General features: G+C 29.5%; 1 protein-coding gene across 3 annotated transcripts in view; it reads left to right on the forward strand.

Annotated features, from left to right (window-relative positions):
- The window catches only part of LOC106685918 (F-box/LRR-repeat protein 16), a 356,715-nt gene that overhangs the window by 327,436 nt on the left and 9,651 nt on the right, over positions 1-19,628 (forward strand). For all 3 annotated transcript variants that reach the window (XM_067046395.1, XM_014428921.2, XM_014428922.2), the window contains exon 6: positions 17,622-17,817. In XM_067046395.1, coding sequence (XP_066902496.1) covers positions 17,622-17,817 — 196 coding nt within the window. The remainder of the gene's footprint in view (positions 1-17,621; positions 17,818-19,628) is intronic.

Genomic DNA, 19,628 nt, shown 5'->3' on the forward strand with positions numbered 1-19,628 from the left:
TTAATGATAAAAACTAAGCTGGGCATGCTAATTTCGTTTCTCACAATTAAAAACATTGTTCCTTAGTAAAATATATTCCCATATCAATTTTAGTATTCTTTTTTTTTTTTTTTCCAAAATCACAATAATAGTAATATCTTAAAAATGAGTCCACCAATTGGGAAAGTGAAAGTATGTTAGGGTGGTTAGTGAAAGCCCACACCCCCACACTAGATTTTCAATATTTATATTAATACGAATGTATATCAACATATATTTTATATGAATAAATATTTGGAGTTAAGAGAAAATATACTAATATATCTAATTATAGTGCATACATTAATGAATAAATGGTTGTTAACTAATAAATATATTAATATGGAGAGAGGAGATACTGGAGGCGACTGGGGAAGGCTGCTGGCTCGCGATGTTCTCGCTCTATTTAACACACATAGTCCCACCCCTCTCTAGCCCAATCACCTGCATTTCCATATATTGGCTTTAAAGAAGTATAAAAAAAATAAATAAAATTATTAACCAATAGTTTATCATTTAAATTTAATTTTAATATAACAGGAAATGGCAAATTGCAAAATATTGGGCATGTTTTTGGATTCTATCGATCTTCAAATCTCAAAATTTGACTTTTGTTTTTATTAATTGATTGGAATAGTCCATTATTGAAAATAATAGACCAAAACTAAATCCAATGATCTTTAGTAATATTTTGAAAAAGTGATATTTTAAATTTGATATTTGAAGTTTGATACTTCAAAATTGAGGATTTTTTACTGAACTGAGCTTTAAGACTTGAAATAACGTTTTTTAAATACTTTCATTGAGCCAAGATTAAGTCGTAGAAAAGAGGCAGGGCATAAAGTAATATAACCGATCACATCGTACAACTATTTAATCATGAACAACTAGGTAAATAGAAATACGTTGAGTTTCTCAATACTTTCAAGCATCACTAACATAATTACATGTGGGCATTAGCCCGCGTTGGTAGAGAATTTCGAAGTGTAGATACTTGCTGCTATCCATCAAGCTGACACAATGCCTTGTCACATCAAAGATAGCATGACCACAGTGTTTGTATAATGTTGCATTGATATGGAAATTAATTTATGTAGTTAGCAACACTAAACTATGCACTGAATGTATCTTTTATATATATATTTATTTATTACATAAAATATGAGTAGAATCTAATTACCCTGAACCAGGAATTAAAATTATATTCAATTTATTCATTAATATGATATCAAATTAAAATGTAATCAATAATGAATTATTATTTGTTTCTTATTCAAAATATGTATTATTCCTTTACTATAAAATCAAGATTTTATTATTTTTCTTTATATTTCATTATTACCACATCGGCCTTGTGGGTCTTACATGGTTAATGTGTAACAGTTCAATTCACTTTTAACGATTGACTCTGTTGGGGAACAGTCTCGAGCATTTTATTCCTTTAATCATTTTATTTTGAATATTACAAATAATTTGTTCTTAATTGTCTATATATTATATACATGGTCATTTTATATCCCAAAACCTTAAATACAAAATAAGTCATATTTTTTGTTACGGACTACCGGACTACTATTATTAAATTCTAGCATTTCTTAATTTGTTATGTATATAATAGAGAACAGCGAATTTTTGAGCAGATTGAAAGATGGTAATCTCATTGTTTGTCATTTATAAAACTACCAACCGTTTTATCCGCGTATTTAACATGGTTGTTTTGTAAATTTGTTCAGTAGATGACTAGTTACGTCATACTAACTGAATTAACCAAAATGTATGTAGGAGGAAAAAAATGAACTCAGGAAACAAACTTTTTTCACCATAACTCAGACCTGTCAAATTCGAAATTCGCAAAACTCTACTGCGACTAATAAGTAATATCTATCTAGTCTTGGACATGCTTAGCTTCAATGCATGCATATCAATATATGCTGAAAAAAACTTAACTGATAATTGTCCTGTAACGGTTAGACACAAAAAATCCTCCAGGATCCAACTAACATCTCTTGGCTCATTTGGCAGCCAACAATGTTAAATATGTCACGATAAGATGTAAATTTCTAGAAAAAATAAGCTAAAAAAAGAAAGGAGAAAAAACACGAATAAATAGACAATTTTAAAATATTTTTTGCTCCTTTGGGACTATGTTATGTTGCCCGTAGCTCACCCTTAGAGGAGAAGTTATGTTGGCAGCCTGCCTGAGTAATATATATCTATATGTCAATGGATAACCTTAGGAAATATGAGCGGAGGAAGTGGCGCCACACCTGCCCCCACTTCCGGCTCCTTTATGTCCGGTCATCAAATACCAAATTAGATCCAACCACTATCCCATGTACTATATATCATATTTGACATTTTTATTATTTTGATAGCGTAGAATATATCCTTTTCATATGTGAAATACTTTAAAAAATAAAATAAATAAATAATAATTAATAAAATATTCTGAATGGTTGCTTAATAGTATTCAAAGACAGTAATGATAATACATAATGAGGTGTATGTAGTTGACCGTAGATTATTGATGGTCGAGGGGGGGGGGGTGCGGTCGGCAAAGGAACAACATAAATAAACAAAAACATATTTATTTATGCCGACGTTTCGACCTGAAAATAAATAAATATTTTTTTGTTTATTTATGTTGTTGATGACCGCACCCCCCGACCATCTTCTCCAATCAATTAATTAATAATACATATATTTGTTTTTGTGATAACCCCGATAAAGAGTTAAGCAGTTCAATAAGTAGCTTATTGGTACTAATCTACAGCTAAAATAATAAATTTTTAATTTATTGCTTAAATAAAGTAATTTGTATCCAAGTTAAGTCTCAAAATACTCTTTATTTCTTTGAATGTCCAACTTTTTGGCCAATCCACCATCCTTGGGGACAATCGTAAATCTAAATTTAGACCTCACATCTAATAATTTAAAAACTTTTTGCAGGCTATTTTGTCCAGATCATTCATTCATTTCAGTCAAATCACCCTATTTTGTCATTTTTCCATTAAATTTTAAAACTTTGAATTACAGAATAACTTAACAGTATTTTTTTTTGTCGAAACGTTGGACATTTAAAGGAATAATAAAGAGTGTTTTGAGACTTAACTTGGATACAAATTATTTTATTTAAACAATAAAACCCAATCTGAAGAAAGTGAAGACTATATATAAAAATTTATTTAAATTAATGATAAAAACTAAGCTGGGCATGCTAATTTCGTTTCTCACAATTAAAAACATTGTTCCTTAGTAAAATATATTCCCATATCAATTTTAGTAACGATTTCAATATCGTTATTTTGTTCCCTAGTTTCAATTTCAACCCAAAATTCATGGAAAAGATATTCGAATAACAGTAATTTTATTTTGTATATTTTACTCTTTTTGGGTTAAATTTTGATTTTTAATGCATACAATTTTAATTTACTCTCCTTATTTAATTTATAGTTTAATATTGACTAATTTGATGTTAAGGAAGTAAAAAAGAACAAGGGTGGAATATTCTTGGAATAATATTAACTGGGTTAGCTATGAAAAAAGTTTCTCTAGAATAAGCTTGTTATTGAGAACGTCCTTTGTTATTTTTTTTAACATGGATTACCACTCCGCCTTTATGCTTTCATTCCTCCATCTGCTGTAGTGAATTTTTAATATTTTATTATTTTACATAAGAATACAAAAAAATCAATTGGACTGTAAAAACTTTTTATATTTTTCTACGTTGACTTATTTCTTGATAGATTTTCGATTCTTGAACATGCTGTGTGAAGTTTGAAGGAGAATCAAAAAGAGAATTTTACATTGAAGAATATTTTTAAAATAATTCCTACATATGTAATGTCTTGCTTATTATTTATAAAATTTAAAATTAATGAAATTTAAAAAAGTTGAAAAATTGACTTCCATCCTCTGAAATAGAAATATAAAATCATTTAAATACAATTATCAATTCCAGAATTGATATTATTTTAGATTTCAAAAGTGATATCGTTTCTAGTATCGATTTTCTGCTTAAACATAGAGGCCAGAAATATGGATATATATTTTGTTCAATTATAACATCGAAACTACTATTTCTATGATATTTTTGCATTGATATATTCTTTTTTCTAAATATGTACACCACAAAAGTCACTAAAAATATACTGTAAAAAAAAAGAAGAAAAAACGCAATCTCAGAATTTGAATAGAACTTTGTTTTTTGTGTTTACAGTTTACGACACTTTTTGACCGAATTAATAACTTATGATAATTTAATGCTGTTTAATTTCTTATAAAATAACTTTTTCGCAAGATGAACCATTTAGGAATTATAAGCATAATTGAAATACAAAAAAAAACCTAATTCGTTTTTTATTCAATTAATTAACTAATTAGTAAGAGATTTAGCTAATGAAATGCGAATCTGTGTGAAGTGTGATAGAAACTACTTTTTAAAATATATGCAGTATAAGTATATTGTATGGGCTGGGTTTTAAAACTTTAGCTCCTGCATTAAAAGTAATTGTGCAATAAATTATTGGAGAGATCTTATGAATAAAAGAAATCGAAGTAAGTTGAGGTTGTTTACTCATGGTGCTGAACTTTCTGTTAGCTATACTTGACTACCAAAGCCCTCGGAAGGGAATCAGCTTCAGCAAAGTCCGAAGTTTTGTGGCCAAAAAGCCCATTTCCGTTATAAATTTTTAAGCCAGAGTAAACCACAGAGAAGTTTATTTAAGGGAGAGGGCCTACTTGAGGCGAAAGCAGTACAAACAGGCAGCAATAAGAGCCTCCTCTCTCCCCACTTAGTACAAAGCTCAGCTATGGCCCACAACAGCTTCCAGAATTCCGACCTCAAAGGATCCTAGTAATTTGCTTTCAGCGTGGCCTTTCTTGGAGCAATTTTCACATTCCTCTAAGTCTGTAAGCTGTTGGATTTCGCTAGCGTTAAGTCTGGTTCTTATGGAGAGAGTGATATTTAAAGAGAAAACCTATCTCGGAGTTCCGAAAAAGCCAAAGAATAAAAACAGGCATAACTTAAAAACTTTGAACTCTCTTATTCTGCAAGTTGAAATTCTCAAAAGCTGAAAGTCTTTCAAAAATAAGCTCACAAATGGAGGTTACGCACGTGGGATGACCGATTTCAATGAAATTTGTTTTGGTACTACCATGTCGAAAAATGTTGGAAACATGCCCAAAGGATCTAATGCGCCTTATAGTGCAAGAAAAATATTGTATACTATTTTAAAATAATATCAGTATATCATTTTCCGCCTTTGATTTGTAAGTATTTCATAGTCATTACATAATAATTTTTTCCTCATAATAATTACGTAACTGGGGCCTTTTGTTTCTCTAAAATTAAAAAAAAATAATGCAATAACTTCAATACGTCACCAATGTCTACGAAATTGACAAGTGGTTTAGGCCATTTAAACCAGACCTCAACAACTTGGTATTAAGACCCAGGTAGAAGAGGACAGTTTTCTGTCGTCGTAATATCACCAAAACAAAAGCGCTTACAGTAAACTTGACCTTGCTGAAAGGTTACACTTGGTGAATATATGGTAAAAATTGATAATTAAATATAACAAACAACTGTTCTTAGAAAAATAAAGAACTGGAAATATATAAGTAATAAATTAAATACGAGGTTGATGTTATGAGGTTTTAAGATGTGACAGTTCACTGTCAGTAATATCATAGTTTAGAGAGTAAATGTCATAGTTTATACAATCATAGAGTCTGTTACGGATGTTCATCATTCGCTATTACCGTATAAATAGACCTTTAGTAGTTCTAAAAAAATATCGATTTCTATTTATTATAATCTTTATATACTTTACTTATTATAATTTTTATTTATATGAATTATTTTATATGATCATTATTTTTACTATTACAGTTGTATCTGTATCTAAAATGTTGTGCTTGTATTCAAAAATTTATTATTGTATAATTTTATTTTTGTTTCATCTTGTCGCTTGATTTATTATATAATTTGGTTTTTTATTCTCTTGAAATGTTACTTATTTTTAATATTGATAATAATGAATTAAATATCAAAGTCGACCATTTGATACATGCGCCTAAAATTCTTCTTCACGTGAGACATGCAACAAATAAAAGGCCTTACTGATTCATTGAAATCTATTTGAATAAAATCAATTGTATCTAATCTAAGTATCTAGTGTATCCACATTAATGGTTCTTGAAGTGGGGGTTGCAAAGTTTGTAAATAATTAGCTAAAAGAGATAGTCAATCAATTTTTGTTTTTTATAAAAAGTATTTGTTTGTTTGTATTCTGAGGTATATTATTCTTCTTAATAATATTTGTGTCGTGAATTGGATTTAATAACTACAGTGTGAAGCCTCACAAGTCACGAGGTCCGAAAATAAAAAAAATGCCGAATTAAATTATTGGGATGAACTAAATAAAAAAAAAAAAGGAAGAAAATATGTTTTATTAAAGTAAATTCCACTGTAAATTTATGAAATAAATAAAAATACCCTTATTGCTTCTAGAACGATCGTAAACAAGTGGACTACAGGGCCAGTGTTCCTCACTAAATCCAGGGCTGACAGTGGAGAGCTTCTTTATAAACGGAAATAGCACCTACCTAACCGTGATGTATTGAGTTATATATAATGTACGTGACGTGTCTATTATATTTATTGTAGGATATTACAGCATCTCCATAACGACATCCGCATTTCACCCTGGCAGGTATTATAGTAGCCGATGTTATGGTCCATTCCAACCCGCTTACGCTTCGGGGTTGTTTACCTCCTCTTCTTTGACCCAGATATTTAGGCAAAGGTTGTTTGTTTTATTACCCTTTGGATCACAAGGGTACGTCACTCCTGCTCAGCTTATTCAGGGCAGGAGCATAGCAGGAAGAAAATATTTTTAAAAAACAACGTTTTTATTCCCCATTAAATTACTTTATTTCCAGTTTATTACCATAGTTTATATATTTTTTCATGTATATTTATATATCTATCTATCACTTCTATCAGTTATATATTATATAATATTACTATTATATATTCTATTTATTTAAAATGAATATTAGTTGTATTTTGTATTTTAGGTGTGTTTTATTTATGTTATAGAGGATAATAATAAGGAAAAAGAAAAAAGAGGAAAGTCATATTGGGTTCAAAGAGAAATTATGAAATGAAAAAAAGAAAAGAAAGGAAATGATAGAAAAATAATTTTAAAAAATAAAAGAAACAAAGCTATGAAACAAAAAAGTCATATAATATTGTTATATATTATTTACTTAAATAAAAAAAATTGTCTTTGAAAAAGTATGCTATGTAGCATGTGGCAACTCAATGAAGTTGGAGGAGCATATCTTTGTTTTTTTGAATAAAGCTTTTCTACTCCCTATCTTAACACAAAAATTAATTATAGTAGCTACAACTTCATTTAATTGACCATTATCAGGTATATTTGTATCCAATATTCTATTGTAGGCTCACCAAAACCATTTTCTATCCGTATTTGCTATTCAAAATTCTCTACGTTTTTAGTAATACCATTTATGCAATTTCTTAGGACTCTTGATCCTTTAATTTCATAATAAACGAAATGTTTTAACAGAATTTCATAAACAGGCCAATTATTGTTTTATATGTCCTATTAAACATAAACTATGAATATCTTAATATGTTTGAATAATCAAGGTTTTCCAATATTTTACTTTCATCATATGAATTACAATACGCAACTTGAACTATTTTCATTGTAATTTAAATTCGTTGTTTAGTTCAACTACAAGGAATTTAAATATTATTGCCAGCTCGTTTTTAGTCTCTGGGCAAAATTTAAGGTTATCACCATTGATATTTCAATTGTACAACTTATAATGAAGCGATTGGCATCTTTCCCATTCTTCTATCATCAGAGGCTCCATAGAAGAAATAAAGCGTTAGTCAGTGTCAAATATATTACTATTTAAATTTGTTGTAAATAGATATTGAAACTCTGAGGTCAAACATAACATCCTTTGAAGAATGGTATCACAAATGGAGAATAATACTTTGCGTCGAAAGTTCTACCCTCTTGCCCTTCTTTATATTCTTTAATATCCAACTAAGGCCTGTTGAACAGATTCGCTACTTAGGGCGATAATTCTCTATCTTGACAAGGGAATTATTTGAAATACCCATACTGGACAGAGACTACAAGAAACTGCTCGTAGATTCGGATTACTAGAACACCTACTTGACAAACGCTCTAAACTTCCCATTTACTACAAGAAACAGCTTATACACGATAATCAGAACTATTTGAACATACGGAATTGTGTTTTGTGGCTCCATCAAACTCCAATCCTTACATCCAAAATATTCCGTAAAATGCTTGATTATCCGCATTACGTCACAAATAAACTCATACATAGAGACCTCAAGATCCTATTCGTTGCAGATTTGGCCTGAAATAGATATACCTCCTTTCATTCCAAAATACTTACTTAGCCAAACCCATTAGTTTTTAATCTCTCATGCTTATCAACCCCTGATAATCCTCAGAGGCGCCTGAAAAGAAGATTGCCATGGAATCTTCTAGTTTAAATCAATAATTGAATTGCCACCATTGGGGAGGGGGGGTTTCCTTCCCAAGATTATCATCAGTTCTCATACATTTATCAGATTTACTTATTGTTTTTTAGGTTGTAATTTTCAATTAATAAAAAAATATTGGTATTATTATATTATTTTAAATTAAAAAAATGTATAGTTTTTCTCTACTTCCCCTCCTTAAAACTACTGATTTCCAGAAAACACTTATGATCGGTTTTAATAAAGCAGGATTAAATAAGTAGTTGTTTGAATAAGAGAATAAGGGTTTGTGATAAAAAGAAAGAATTTAAATAAAAAAATCCGCTTCTCCTATGACACAAATCCTGATTAAATTAAAGGAAAATTAAGGGTTAAATCAAGAGAATTAAAATATACCATGTTCAGCTACTTGCTTTCAAGTTCACTAAACCTGCTATGCCATATGCTATTATAATTTTTCTAAATTTACTATAAATATTAAAGTGAACGGAACTGCTAATTTCTAAGGTATAGAGTCCATTTGGATTTGGTAATCCGGCTTTATTAGAGACTATAGCTCGTTACCGCGAGATTACTCGTGATGAATCGCCTAGCTTCCCTCGCGCTATAGCTATGTGTTCAGGGCATTGTCCCTATATTTAAATAGTTTATAAATATTTAGACGGTTTAGGAGAATAATTATGACTTATAAAAGCGTCTCTTAGTTCTTGCATAATAGATTTCAATGTATAAATTCTAACAATCCTCCTAATTGAGGAAGTAAGAAGCGCGTAAATTTAACATAAGCTGTCTTTGAACTTTAATTAATCAATTAATGATATAATGTTGAATATTTCAAAATAAAGTTTAAATTTGAAGGATGAGTCCATAAATGTTTGTGTGACCCTCACAACTTTTTTTTTTATGTATAAAAAAAAGCAAATTATTACATAAAGATTTATTATTAAAATAATCCATTCATCATTTCTACAATTAATAAACAATAAAAAAAGTGTTTCGGAACCATTATACCTAGCATCGTAAAATCTCAAACTCAAATTTTGAGGTTTTTTTCTTCCTGATCAATCACAAGGTTTTATATTTAAAAAGTATAAAGAAAAATTAACCCAAGATTTTTAGGAGTATAATTTTATTCTCTATAACATTATAATTATACAAAAACTATTTTACAGTATGATTAATTCATATCGAAAATAATGATTACTGCAATACATATTTTACTATTAAGTACAAAGTGACCGATTCTGTTTTCGAGCATCATCGGCTAAAATTCTGTAAAACAAAACAGAAGCAACAAAATTACTCCACGCGATCAATATAATTGTGTACCAGATAGACATAAGTTTTATTTTATTTATTTTCATTCAAAGGACTCTAAAACAGGTTCGTTTAAAACTGCATATTGATTTTTTTCCGATTACAATACTTTATTTTGAATTATCTATACATGAAATATACATAAATTGTAAAGTTTGTTTTCTCATTTCTACTTTACTTTTTCACATTTCCTTTTCATTTTTAACCTGATAGTTTGCGTAATTTTTTTTTTATGGTCTTATCATTGACTATTTTATATTTATACTATTTTATTTATTTTTTCTTTCGTTTTATATAATTTTCTTTTCACTTATATTTACATAATTTTAGCCCCACCTTAATTTACCTTTTTGTATTTTATCCTATTATTTCAAAATATTTTTAGTTATTTTTGTATCTTTTTAGCACTTATGGAGCTCTACAAAATGAGGCGTAACTAGTTTATTATGTTAACGTTGTGAACCCTACCATATTTTTTTAAAAGTAATGTGTTTTACAATATTGGAAGAACATAACTTATATTTCTTTACATAAAAAAACAAAATCAGTACCTTCAATTCGGACAAATGTGCTGGGAACCTCCTTATGTTATGTACTCTTTATAAAGGTAGTATCAGTTAAAAAAATACTCCGAGGAAATGGAAAACCGCCCAGATTAGAAAACTTGCTGATTAATTGCGCTTTCCTCCTTTCACTTACTCAATCTTCATTTCTTTTAATGTTTTCTCTTTTTGGACAGTTCCACGTGATAGAGAGTGGCAATGAATAGTACAATTTTTTTTACTAAATGATATTGCAATATTAGTAATAAAGCTACTAAATCAAGTGTCAACTCATACACTCACATGTACATATATTGTAATCATGACTTTCTGAATTAACACCCCTCCTCTCATACGAGTATACTCAGAGAATCATAAAAAATCATTGCCCTCATTAAGCAGAGGATTAAATTGGAATGGAGACAAATTTGGGAAAATGTTTCGAATAACAAATTAAGGAGAATCAGAAGGGACGTCTCCCCTTGGATAACATCAACTAGTAATGTGCGCAAAGAGGGGGTGATTTTGACGCGCCTTCGAATAGGTCATATTTTACAACTGAATTTTTTTTTTTCAAATTTGTCAACGTCTTTGAAATGAGAGAAAACTTTAATTTTTTTTTTTTTTTTTTACTAAAATTTGAAAGTGTGAACGTGATAGCAGAGCACTTGAGAGGTTCAGAACGTTGTGGGTTCACACAAAGACATTTGTCATATAGGAATGGTCAAAACATCGATACAAAGCAGAAGTTTATAAGAAACAAAAATAGAAATGAACTTTGTGATGTGCCTTTACTTCATCTCATGAGGTACTTGAGGTGGATATTCGTTCGCCGGTGGACCCTTCTAATCGACCTCAAAGTTCTTGCTAAACATATTTTGACTTTTATTGCAATTATTATATCGATTGAAAAACGATAAAAATATTCTGTCTTTATATTTTTGTGTAACAAATACTTGGCCTATATAAAGAAATATTACTAGATTTGGTTTTATTAATAACTTTACCTTACACAATACCATGTGATACTTTTAATTTTATAATTATTATATGGCCCTCAACCTCATTCAGGTTTTTGATTCTGGTCCTTGAGGCTTTGTAAGTTGGAAAACTCTGTGCTACACGAAATCCTAGATGAAGCACTGCAAAGTGGGCCGAAACATTGTCGCAGAATAAATAGTTTAATTACTATGTGAACCCTTTTTTATCTCCACTCGGACCTTCTTCCTTTATTCGTTCTTTTTGTGTGTGTAAAACACAATAAGAAATGTTCCATGGTTTCAAAAATATGAAAAAATAGACTTTTATCCACCAAAAAAAAATTAAATGCCAAGTGAAATACATAATATACTCTTTTGTAAATTGTTGGATTCCACTTTTGGAGGGAATAAATGGTTTTAAAGCGGATCGTAAAAGTAACGTTTGAGTTTTCGTAAGTTTTTTTAAAAATAAGATAAAACAAATAACATACTTACTTTATTTAAATTGATACTGACAATTCTATAATTAAATTTGACACTTGATTACTGAATTTAACTTAAAAATGAAAAAAAAGGTTTTCGTTGAAAAAAGTACAAAAAAAAAAGAAAGAAATGATTAGTTTCTCTGGAGTATTAATTTGATTAGTTGTATTTGAATGAGCTGATATGCTTTAGTTTTTTATGTAATATATATTAATAATTTGTTAACTTTATTTAAAACACAATTTTCTTTGATTCTTTACTCTCAACCTAGTTTATTTACACCTCGACGTTTCGGCCCTGTAGCCATTATAAGGGAGATAACCTAAAATTTTCATATTATTAACGGTAGATTTTTTTTAGTCGTTATTTTGGGAGGAGAAATTTATCCTTGAAAAGTAAGACGTGCTTGGGAAGTTGCAAGTTGTGGGCCAGAGGCTAAGCACGGACTTTATTTATGAAACAAGATTACTCTCGGGGGACGAGGTGGATGGACGGTCGGAAAACTGAGCCCCGCTTTCCCAAGACCACTTAAACTTTTCGTTCTTTGCTGAGAACATTTCCATCAGGTCCACTGCCGTAGCTAGGGATAGAAAGGGTTTTCCGCAGAAAATGGTCATTATTTGTCTTAAAATTGGGTGTCTGTCAAAAATATGTACTAAAATAGCAAGAAAAACTCTTTATTTGACTGTTTGGACGTATCGCACCATATTACAAGGCTTCATCAGGGCTAAAGAACATTTTAAAAAAAAAAAGGTAAAATAAAGAAAATTGGAAATAAAAAATGAGACTACAAGTGACAAAAAATATTCTTATTATATTATAAGCAAAAAGTATAAAAAGAGATTCATGAGAACAAACTAATTGTTATTTGCATAATCCGATTTTTTCCGCAGTTTTTTGTTTTGTATAAAGTCTCAGTTTTTCATAGCAGCGTACACCGGAAGATCCATCCATAAGATGCTGCAACCCAAAGAAGCCAGACTGCCCTGCCACCAGGGTAGTTAAATGAAAATACATAGAGAATAAAGTTAACTACAAAAAGAATTATTAACTGTCACAATAAACTGAACAGATACTTCATAATATATATCATTAAAGAGATTTATTAACTTAATTAACTGAGGAGACATAACAATTAACACTAAAAAGTAAGCGTAACAGGTAAATTATTATTACAGATTACATAAAACTGTAATCTCGAATGAAACATTTTGGTAAAAGGTGAATTTTTTTTTAATACTGTTTAAGACTTTTGAAAAAACAAGTTTAAATTCTTCCTTTGCTGTCATGAAGGTCCTATTAAATCTTCCATTCCAAACAAAAGTCTCTTTCAGCGCAACAAAGAAACGAAATCTGATTAGACGAGAATTTTCATAAACATTACGCTCTCCTGGAATCCTTCCTCCCCGTTCTCCATGAAAAGAGATTCGAGGGATGAATAGTCTTTGTAGGGGGCGTTGAAGCAATCGGATTTCGTAGGGCGCCCTTTCTATTGACGAAAGAATGGAGGTGTCGGGATGGAACAAAGGGGTAGGAATCGACACAGCTCTCTATCGATTGTGTTCGGCTATCGATTCTAAGGGGAATCGGGATCCCTTCTCTGTGGGAAGATCAAAAGATCACTTCTTGATAAAAAGTTGTAGTCTACCCATAATGGAGGCTAATACTTATAAGGTGTTGAAAATATCGAGCAAATAAATTTTCGATCAAAAACTTAATATTTTATTTCACTTTACTTTTTATAAAGGATTTTGCTTATTTTTAATTTATCAAACAGATTTACTTTCCAAAGCCTAAAGAATTAATTTCATGTATTAAATTTCCTTGAAATCAAACTTCTACAAATGAGAACAATCAATAACAAAATATATGAATTATTAATTATAATTTATAATAGTGCATCACAATATTTGTCGATATATTTGCAATACTGGTTAGAAATTATGACACTTTCAAATACGTATCTGTTGGAAATCAAAACATTAAAAGAAAAAAATATATAGAAGTTATATTTGTTTGTGTGTATAATTCCAGCCAGTGTTTCTTCCTAAATTACGGAATTAAAGATAATAATATTATTTAAAAAATTATGAATAGGTTCATCGGTCATTTTTCCGGTCAAAGGTCAAATATGATTGGGACACTTATATAATTTTCATTGATATTATTGTTATAATTTTTACTCATTTAACCAGTCCACAACTGTTGACTTTTCAGTTGTCTTACCAAGCTGGGATTCTTGTCAATGGAGCTCGATCAAGGAATGTGGTACTTCTTTTTATAGATTCTGATAATAAATTATAACTTCAAAACGAATTTATACCAAGCACTTGTGAAGGCTGAAATCTGCCAAAAACCGAAAATAAGTTTTTGAAAATTTCTGCGTACACAATGGGGAAAATCAAAAGTAGCAATTTTGCTATAAGAATCGTAATTTAAGTTTCCTTGAAACTCCTTACCCTTCCTAACCCATTAATTCTTAATCTCTGATCCTTAACAATCCCTGATAATCCTCCGAGGCGTCTGAAAAGAAGATGGCCACGGGACCTTCTAATTTAAATTAATGCTTGAAGTACCACCAATGGGGGCTTCCTTCCCAAGATTTTCAAGTGTATATGAAACATACAGCATATTTACTTATTGTACAGTTGTAAATCACATTAAATAAATAAAATAAAAAAAGTTTTCTTCAACGGCCGAAAAGACTAAATTGCTGTTATAATGGACCCTCAATTAAGAAACACCTCTATTATGATAACGATTTGTTCTGCATTTTGAAACGATTTCGAATTTCAGGGTTTTCGATTTTCCGCGTCGTTTGCACGCAAACCTTTGAAACCTTAAGCAGCTGTCAACAGTTTTGGCCAATTAAAGCCTTTTGGGGGAATTGGATAAAAAAAGTTTTTTATATGAATTCGTATTAAAATATTATTTACTAACAGAATCCGTGAAAAAAGTTGGAAATTTTAGGATTATTTGTACAGGGGAAAAACCAAATACTCTTAAAAAATAATTAACTTGTCACTATTATGAAAAAGTGAAAATTAAATCAAATTCCGAAAATTGTAGAGGTTATGAGGAACCTGTATATGCTTTATTGATTTGTCCTCAGTAATTGAGCTGTAAGCTACCAAGCTCGAGTGGCAGCGCTAACCGTTTGCTATTAACTACTAGGTAAAATTACCTAACTCAGGCTTCCGAAAATAACTGACAGATTAGTAGCCGGAGCATTAGATGTGACACAGCCTTCTGGGAGGTTGGTGACATAAATCCATAAGCTGGTGTTGAGCGGTGCCTTGAATAACAACCAGAAGCGAAAGCGAACATGTTCATGTCCTACATGGACGGGTCAAGGGAGCAGTGACTCGAGGTTGAACGGGAATGTCTGTCAATGTGGAAACTAATTCGAACTCGGAATATGAAATCGGAATTATTAAATGGTGATAGAAGGAGAAGCACTTAAAGAGGTAATGCCCAACTGTATTGGGATGCTACTTACTAAGATTAGTGAAACAATTATTTTTTAAACTCATAATTTTTATAAGAATAGTATAATTTAAATTAATCTATAATATATAGTGGGGTAATAGTTTACCTCTGCTCCCCCCCCCAAAAAAAGGTGGGAACAGTTACTTCTTCACCAGACTGTACAAACCTTTTAAACATGAATTACTCGCCCACTCAACAGGGAATTGTCCCTCTAGAGGGAATGGACGTAAGAACTATTACTAAAGGAGCAAGAAAAAGTCCCTATTTAAAAAGGAAACTGGAGGAAACAGTCTTATTAAGTTGACCCAATAAATACAAGAGAATCTTCGGACTTATATCCAAAGAGCAGATTAAGAGTTAAATGTCAAATCTCAGAATTATACCTATGGGAAAATTAGAACATTATTAGACATAGAAATACAAAATATGTTAATGTGTGTATAAGTTCTTTTTTTTTTGTAAAATTAAAACATTAAAATGTATATTACCTATTAAGTAAATATAAAATAAATGCTTCATTTATAGAGTTTCTGGTTATAAATTCCAATGATTGCTTTAAATATATAATATGTAATATTTTTATTTTGCAATATCTGTTATATTGCTATTTTGTAAAATGTATTCTAATATTAAATATCTAGTACTGAAGATTGCCTGACAGTAGAGTTTCATATGGTAAAAAATACAATATTCCGAGAGTAATATCGGTCGTAAACATCAAAAGTATTTAATGTCCATATTTATAAGTTAAACTTTAACTAAAGCGAGAAAGAAATTTTCCCTCTTAAAAGGGAGTTAATATTATAAACTAACCTATATAGTTATTGACGTACAGTCTGGTCAAGAAGTAATTGTTCCCGCCTTTTTGGGGAGCTGAGGTAAACTAGTACCTTTCTAAAAAATGGTTACCTTCTTACCAATAATTATATTCTTATTTCATCACATTAGTTTTTTAACAATTTTCTTATTTACACAATATACAAGCTTACCGTCTTATCAAAACCTACTTTTACTACGTTAGGATTTTGTTATCAACAATTTCTAGTGCTTAATATGGGAGAATGTATTTTAAATATTTGGACCAATTAATTATGAGGTATGATAGTAGAGATATAGTATTATTTGATGAGTGAAATGTAAGTAAAAATATTAGTATTTTAGATTCTTCTTAATGTCCTGAGGGCCGAAACGTCAGAGAAAAAAAAATAAAGTTGAGCGATAAGAATCAAAAGATATTTGTGTTTTAATTTAACTTATTTACTCCCAAACAGAAAGTTAACATATAAAATATATTAACATTCAATTCTAATTCTAATATGTTATATATATAATTAATTCTAATTTTTTCCGTCTATATTTAAATTTATGACCAAGGCGAGGCCTACATAGAGTAAATAAATTTATAAAAAAAAAAAAGATAATTTAAAAATGACATGTTATGTTAGAAGGAAGTATAAAATTACATGAGGGTGGGCTTTGGGAAGCTTTCGATAGCACTTAAGTGGCACAAGTAAATAACTGTCATTGGAGCCCCAGGTTGAAAAATTTAGTTTTATGAGTTTCTGAATTTCTTTAGTTATAGTCAGAGTGGTACTAATAGTACTAAGAAATGAATTTTTATAAATTTAATACAAGATCGGCCTGGTGGACCTTACATGATTAATATAAGAGTTACTTTTTTTTTTTTTTTTAAATTGATTATGGGGAGCTATTGTCTCTTACAAAAGATACCCCTATGCAACGTTATATATAAATAAAAAAATTAAGATAAACAAAATATATAAAAATAATAATTCTTAATAAAAGATAAAAGTAAAATTAATAACAAGAACAATGACATTTATGTAATTAACACAATAAATAATTGATATAGATAAATAATATAATACTTCATCAAGTCTCAAAAAGATACAAACGACTAATATTAAAGTTTACCATGAAAAGTATAAATAAACATGAATCACTAAAAGGTATTATACAATTAATGAAAATAAAATAATAAAAAATAAATATAAAAATTTAAGTCACTAGCAAACCCAGAAATGCTTCGCTATTGCCATAATCTAGGTTAAAAGAGGAGACATTCAGCTATCCAACGGTTGTATTAATGCAGGAATCGGATAAAATGCAAATGAGTTATGAACTATTATATGCTCAACTTTGTCAATAATTTTTTTAACCAAAAAACGGGTCAGCCTATATTATAATATAAACGAAAAAAATGTGTTTCAGTGCATTCCTTGCCCAACCTGACGGTGCTCAGCCTGTCCGGGTGCAGTAAGGTGACGGACGAAGGAGTGGAGCTCATCGCAGAGAACCTCCAGAAGTTGAGGAGCCTCGACCTCTCTTGGTGCTCCAGGATCACAGACTCTGCCCTGGAGTATATCGCCTGTGACCTCAACATGCTCGAGGAGCTTACCTTGGATAGGTGAGGATGTCTTTTACAAAATAGATTTCTTTCTTATTTAAATTAAACTTTTTTTTATAGCAAACTTTAGCCAAAAATACCTTTTGCAGTGCGCACATCACATACTACTCTACTTTGAGTTAATCCTTGCTCATTCAAGACCAAACATCTCTATATTATTCTTTGTAATATAGTACTTTCCCATTCCAATTTTCTAAATGAGCCTTTCAATTAACTGATTGAATAATATTTAAAAAGGCAATATTTCAATTTTTTTTTTTCAAAAGTATGGTAGAAATATAGAGAGAAATGGTTTATACGGCAATGCTGCCCCAATACATTAAATTGCTATAACACAACAGCATACTTATACTATCCATGAGTGAACTTACTTCTATACACTACCATATATTAACAATGCTACAAAAACATTTTTTTCCCTACCTTTTCCTTTTTCATACAATATTCACCTATAAACTAATTATAATATATTTCATTTTTTTTCCTTCTTAACAATTTTATTTTATATATTTGTTTTTCTTCTTCATCTTCTCACACAAAGCCAAATGAACATAAAAAAAACACAAAACCAAAGGGTATGAAAAAAACCAAAAAAAAAAACCCTATTTTACTCATATCTCCCCTCTCCAGCAATCCGCGACAGATGTTTGATTTGTAACGCAAATTAAATTCAAATTAACAGAAATTATCAATAAATAGTAATGTATAAATAAATCAAAAATAAAATAGTCACAGCAGAAATAAATAAATTACAAATAAATAAATTGATTAAAAAAACTAATGCATAAATTTAAAAAATATATAAATAAAATTAAAATAAATAAATAAGGTAAAATAAAAATAAATTGGTTTAAAAGCTAAATAAAAAAAAACAAATTAGTATCAGAGCTTATTCTCTAATATTTTAATATTCTGACAGTTTAATAAAACTTAGATTCAGACCATAAACATTTATTCATAGCTAAATTGTGATAGAATTGAAATTGAAAATACTAAGACTAATTTTATGGGGTTAGTCATCCTGGCAACTGAAAGGTTCATATATAGGTTAGTGAAATTAAAAAACTAACTCTTTTATACTAGGGTGACATAAAACATTTAACAAACTGGCGCAAGGAAAAAACGCACTGTGCATTCTCCTTCAGTTTAGCATTAAAACTTGTCTTAGAACAGAACTTTCATTAATGTCCGTTTTTTCACTACCTTCTATGATTTTATATGTTTAATTTTATTTTTTCTGAAATCTTTGGCTTTCCAACGGTATATAATATGTCTATATAACTACTCTTATTTCTGAAAATATTTTTTCAACCTGGAAAAAATATTTTTCCTCTTATACCCTTATAAAATAATTTAAATTAATTCTCAAACCTTTCATAGCTTATATTTATCTATTTTTCATTAAAAATAAAAACATGAGATTAAAAACTGAAAACTGGAATTCAAAATTTTTCACAATCGCAATATTTCCACTATAGATATGTGAAAGTAAAAAAGGATTACTTTGATAAAAACAAAGTATATTGCTTTTGTATCTTTATATTTATATTATACTTTAAAAAAAAGTTTATTCTTCTTATATGATTATTTTTTTACGATATAGGCCCAGTTGTAAACCAAGTCTTTTTTTCAATAAAAATATAAAATAACAAGGAACCTATATATTCTTAAACTTTAATTTTCTCTTCTTTTAAAATTTTTTGAGGTTAATCACTTCCATTATTTGAAATAAATTATTATTTATTTATTCATGACATTATACAACGTTTCGGGACCACTGTCCCATATTCATGCACTATAAAAACCTATTA

The sequence above is a fragment of the Halyomorpha halys genome, unplaced genomic scaffold (genome assembly GCF_000696795.3).
Source record: "Halyomorpha halys isolate HHAL.00 unplaced genomic scaffold, Hhal_1.1 Scaffold755.1, whole genome shotgun sequence".
NCBI lineage: Eukaryota > Metazoa > Arthropoda > Insecta > Hemiptera > Pentatomidae > Halyomorpha > Halyomorpha halys.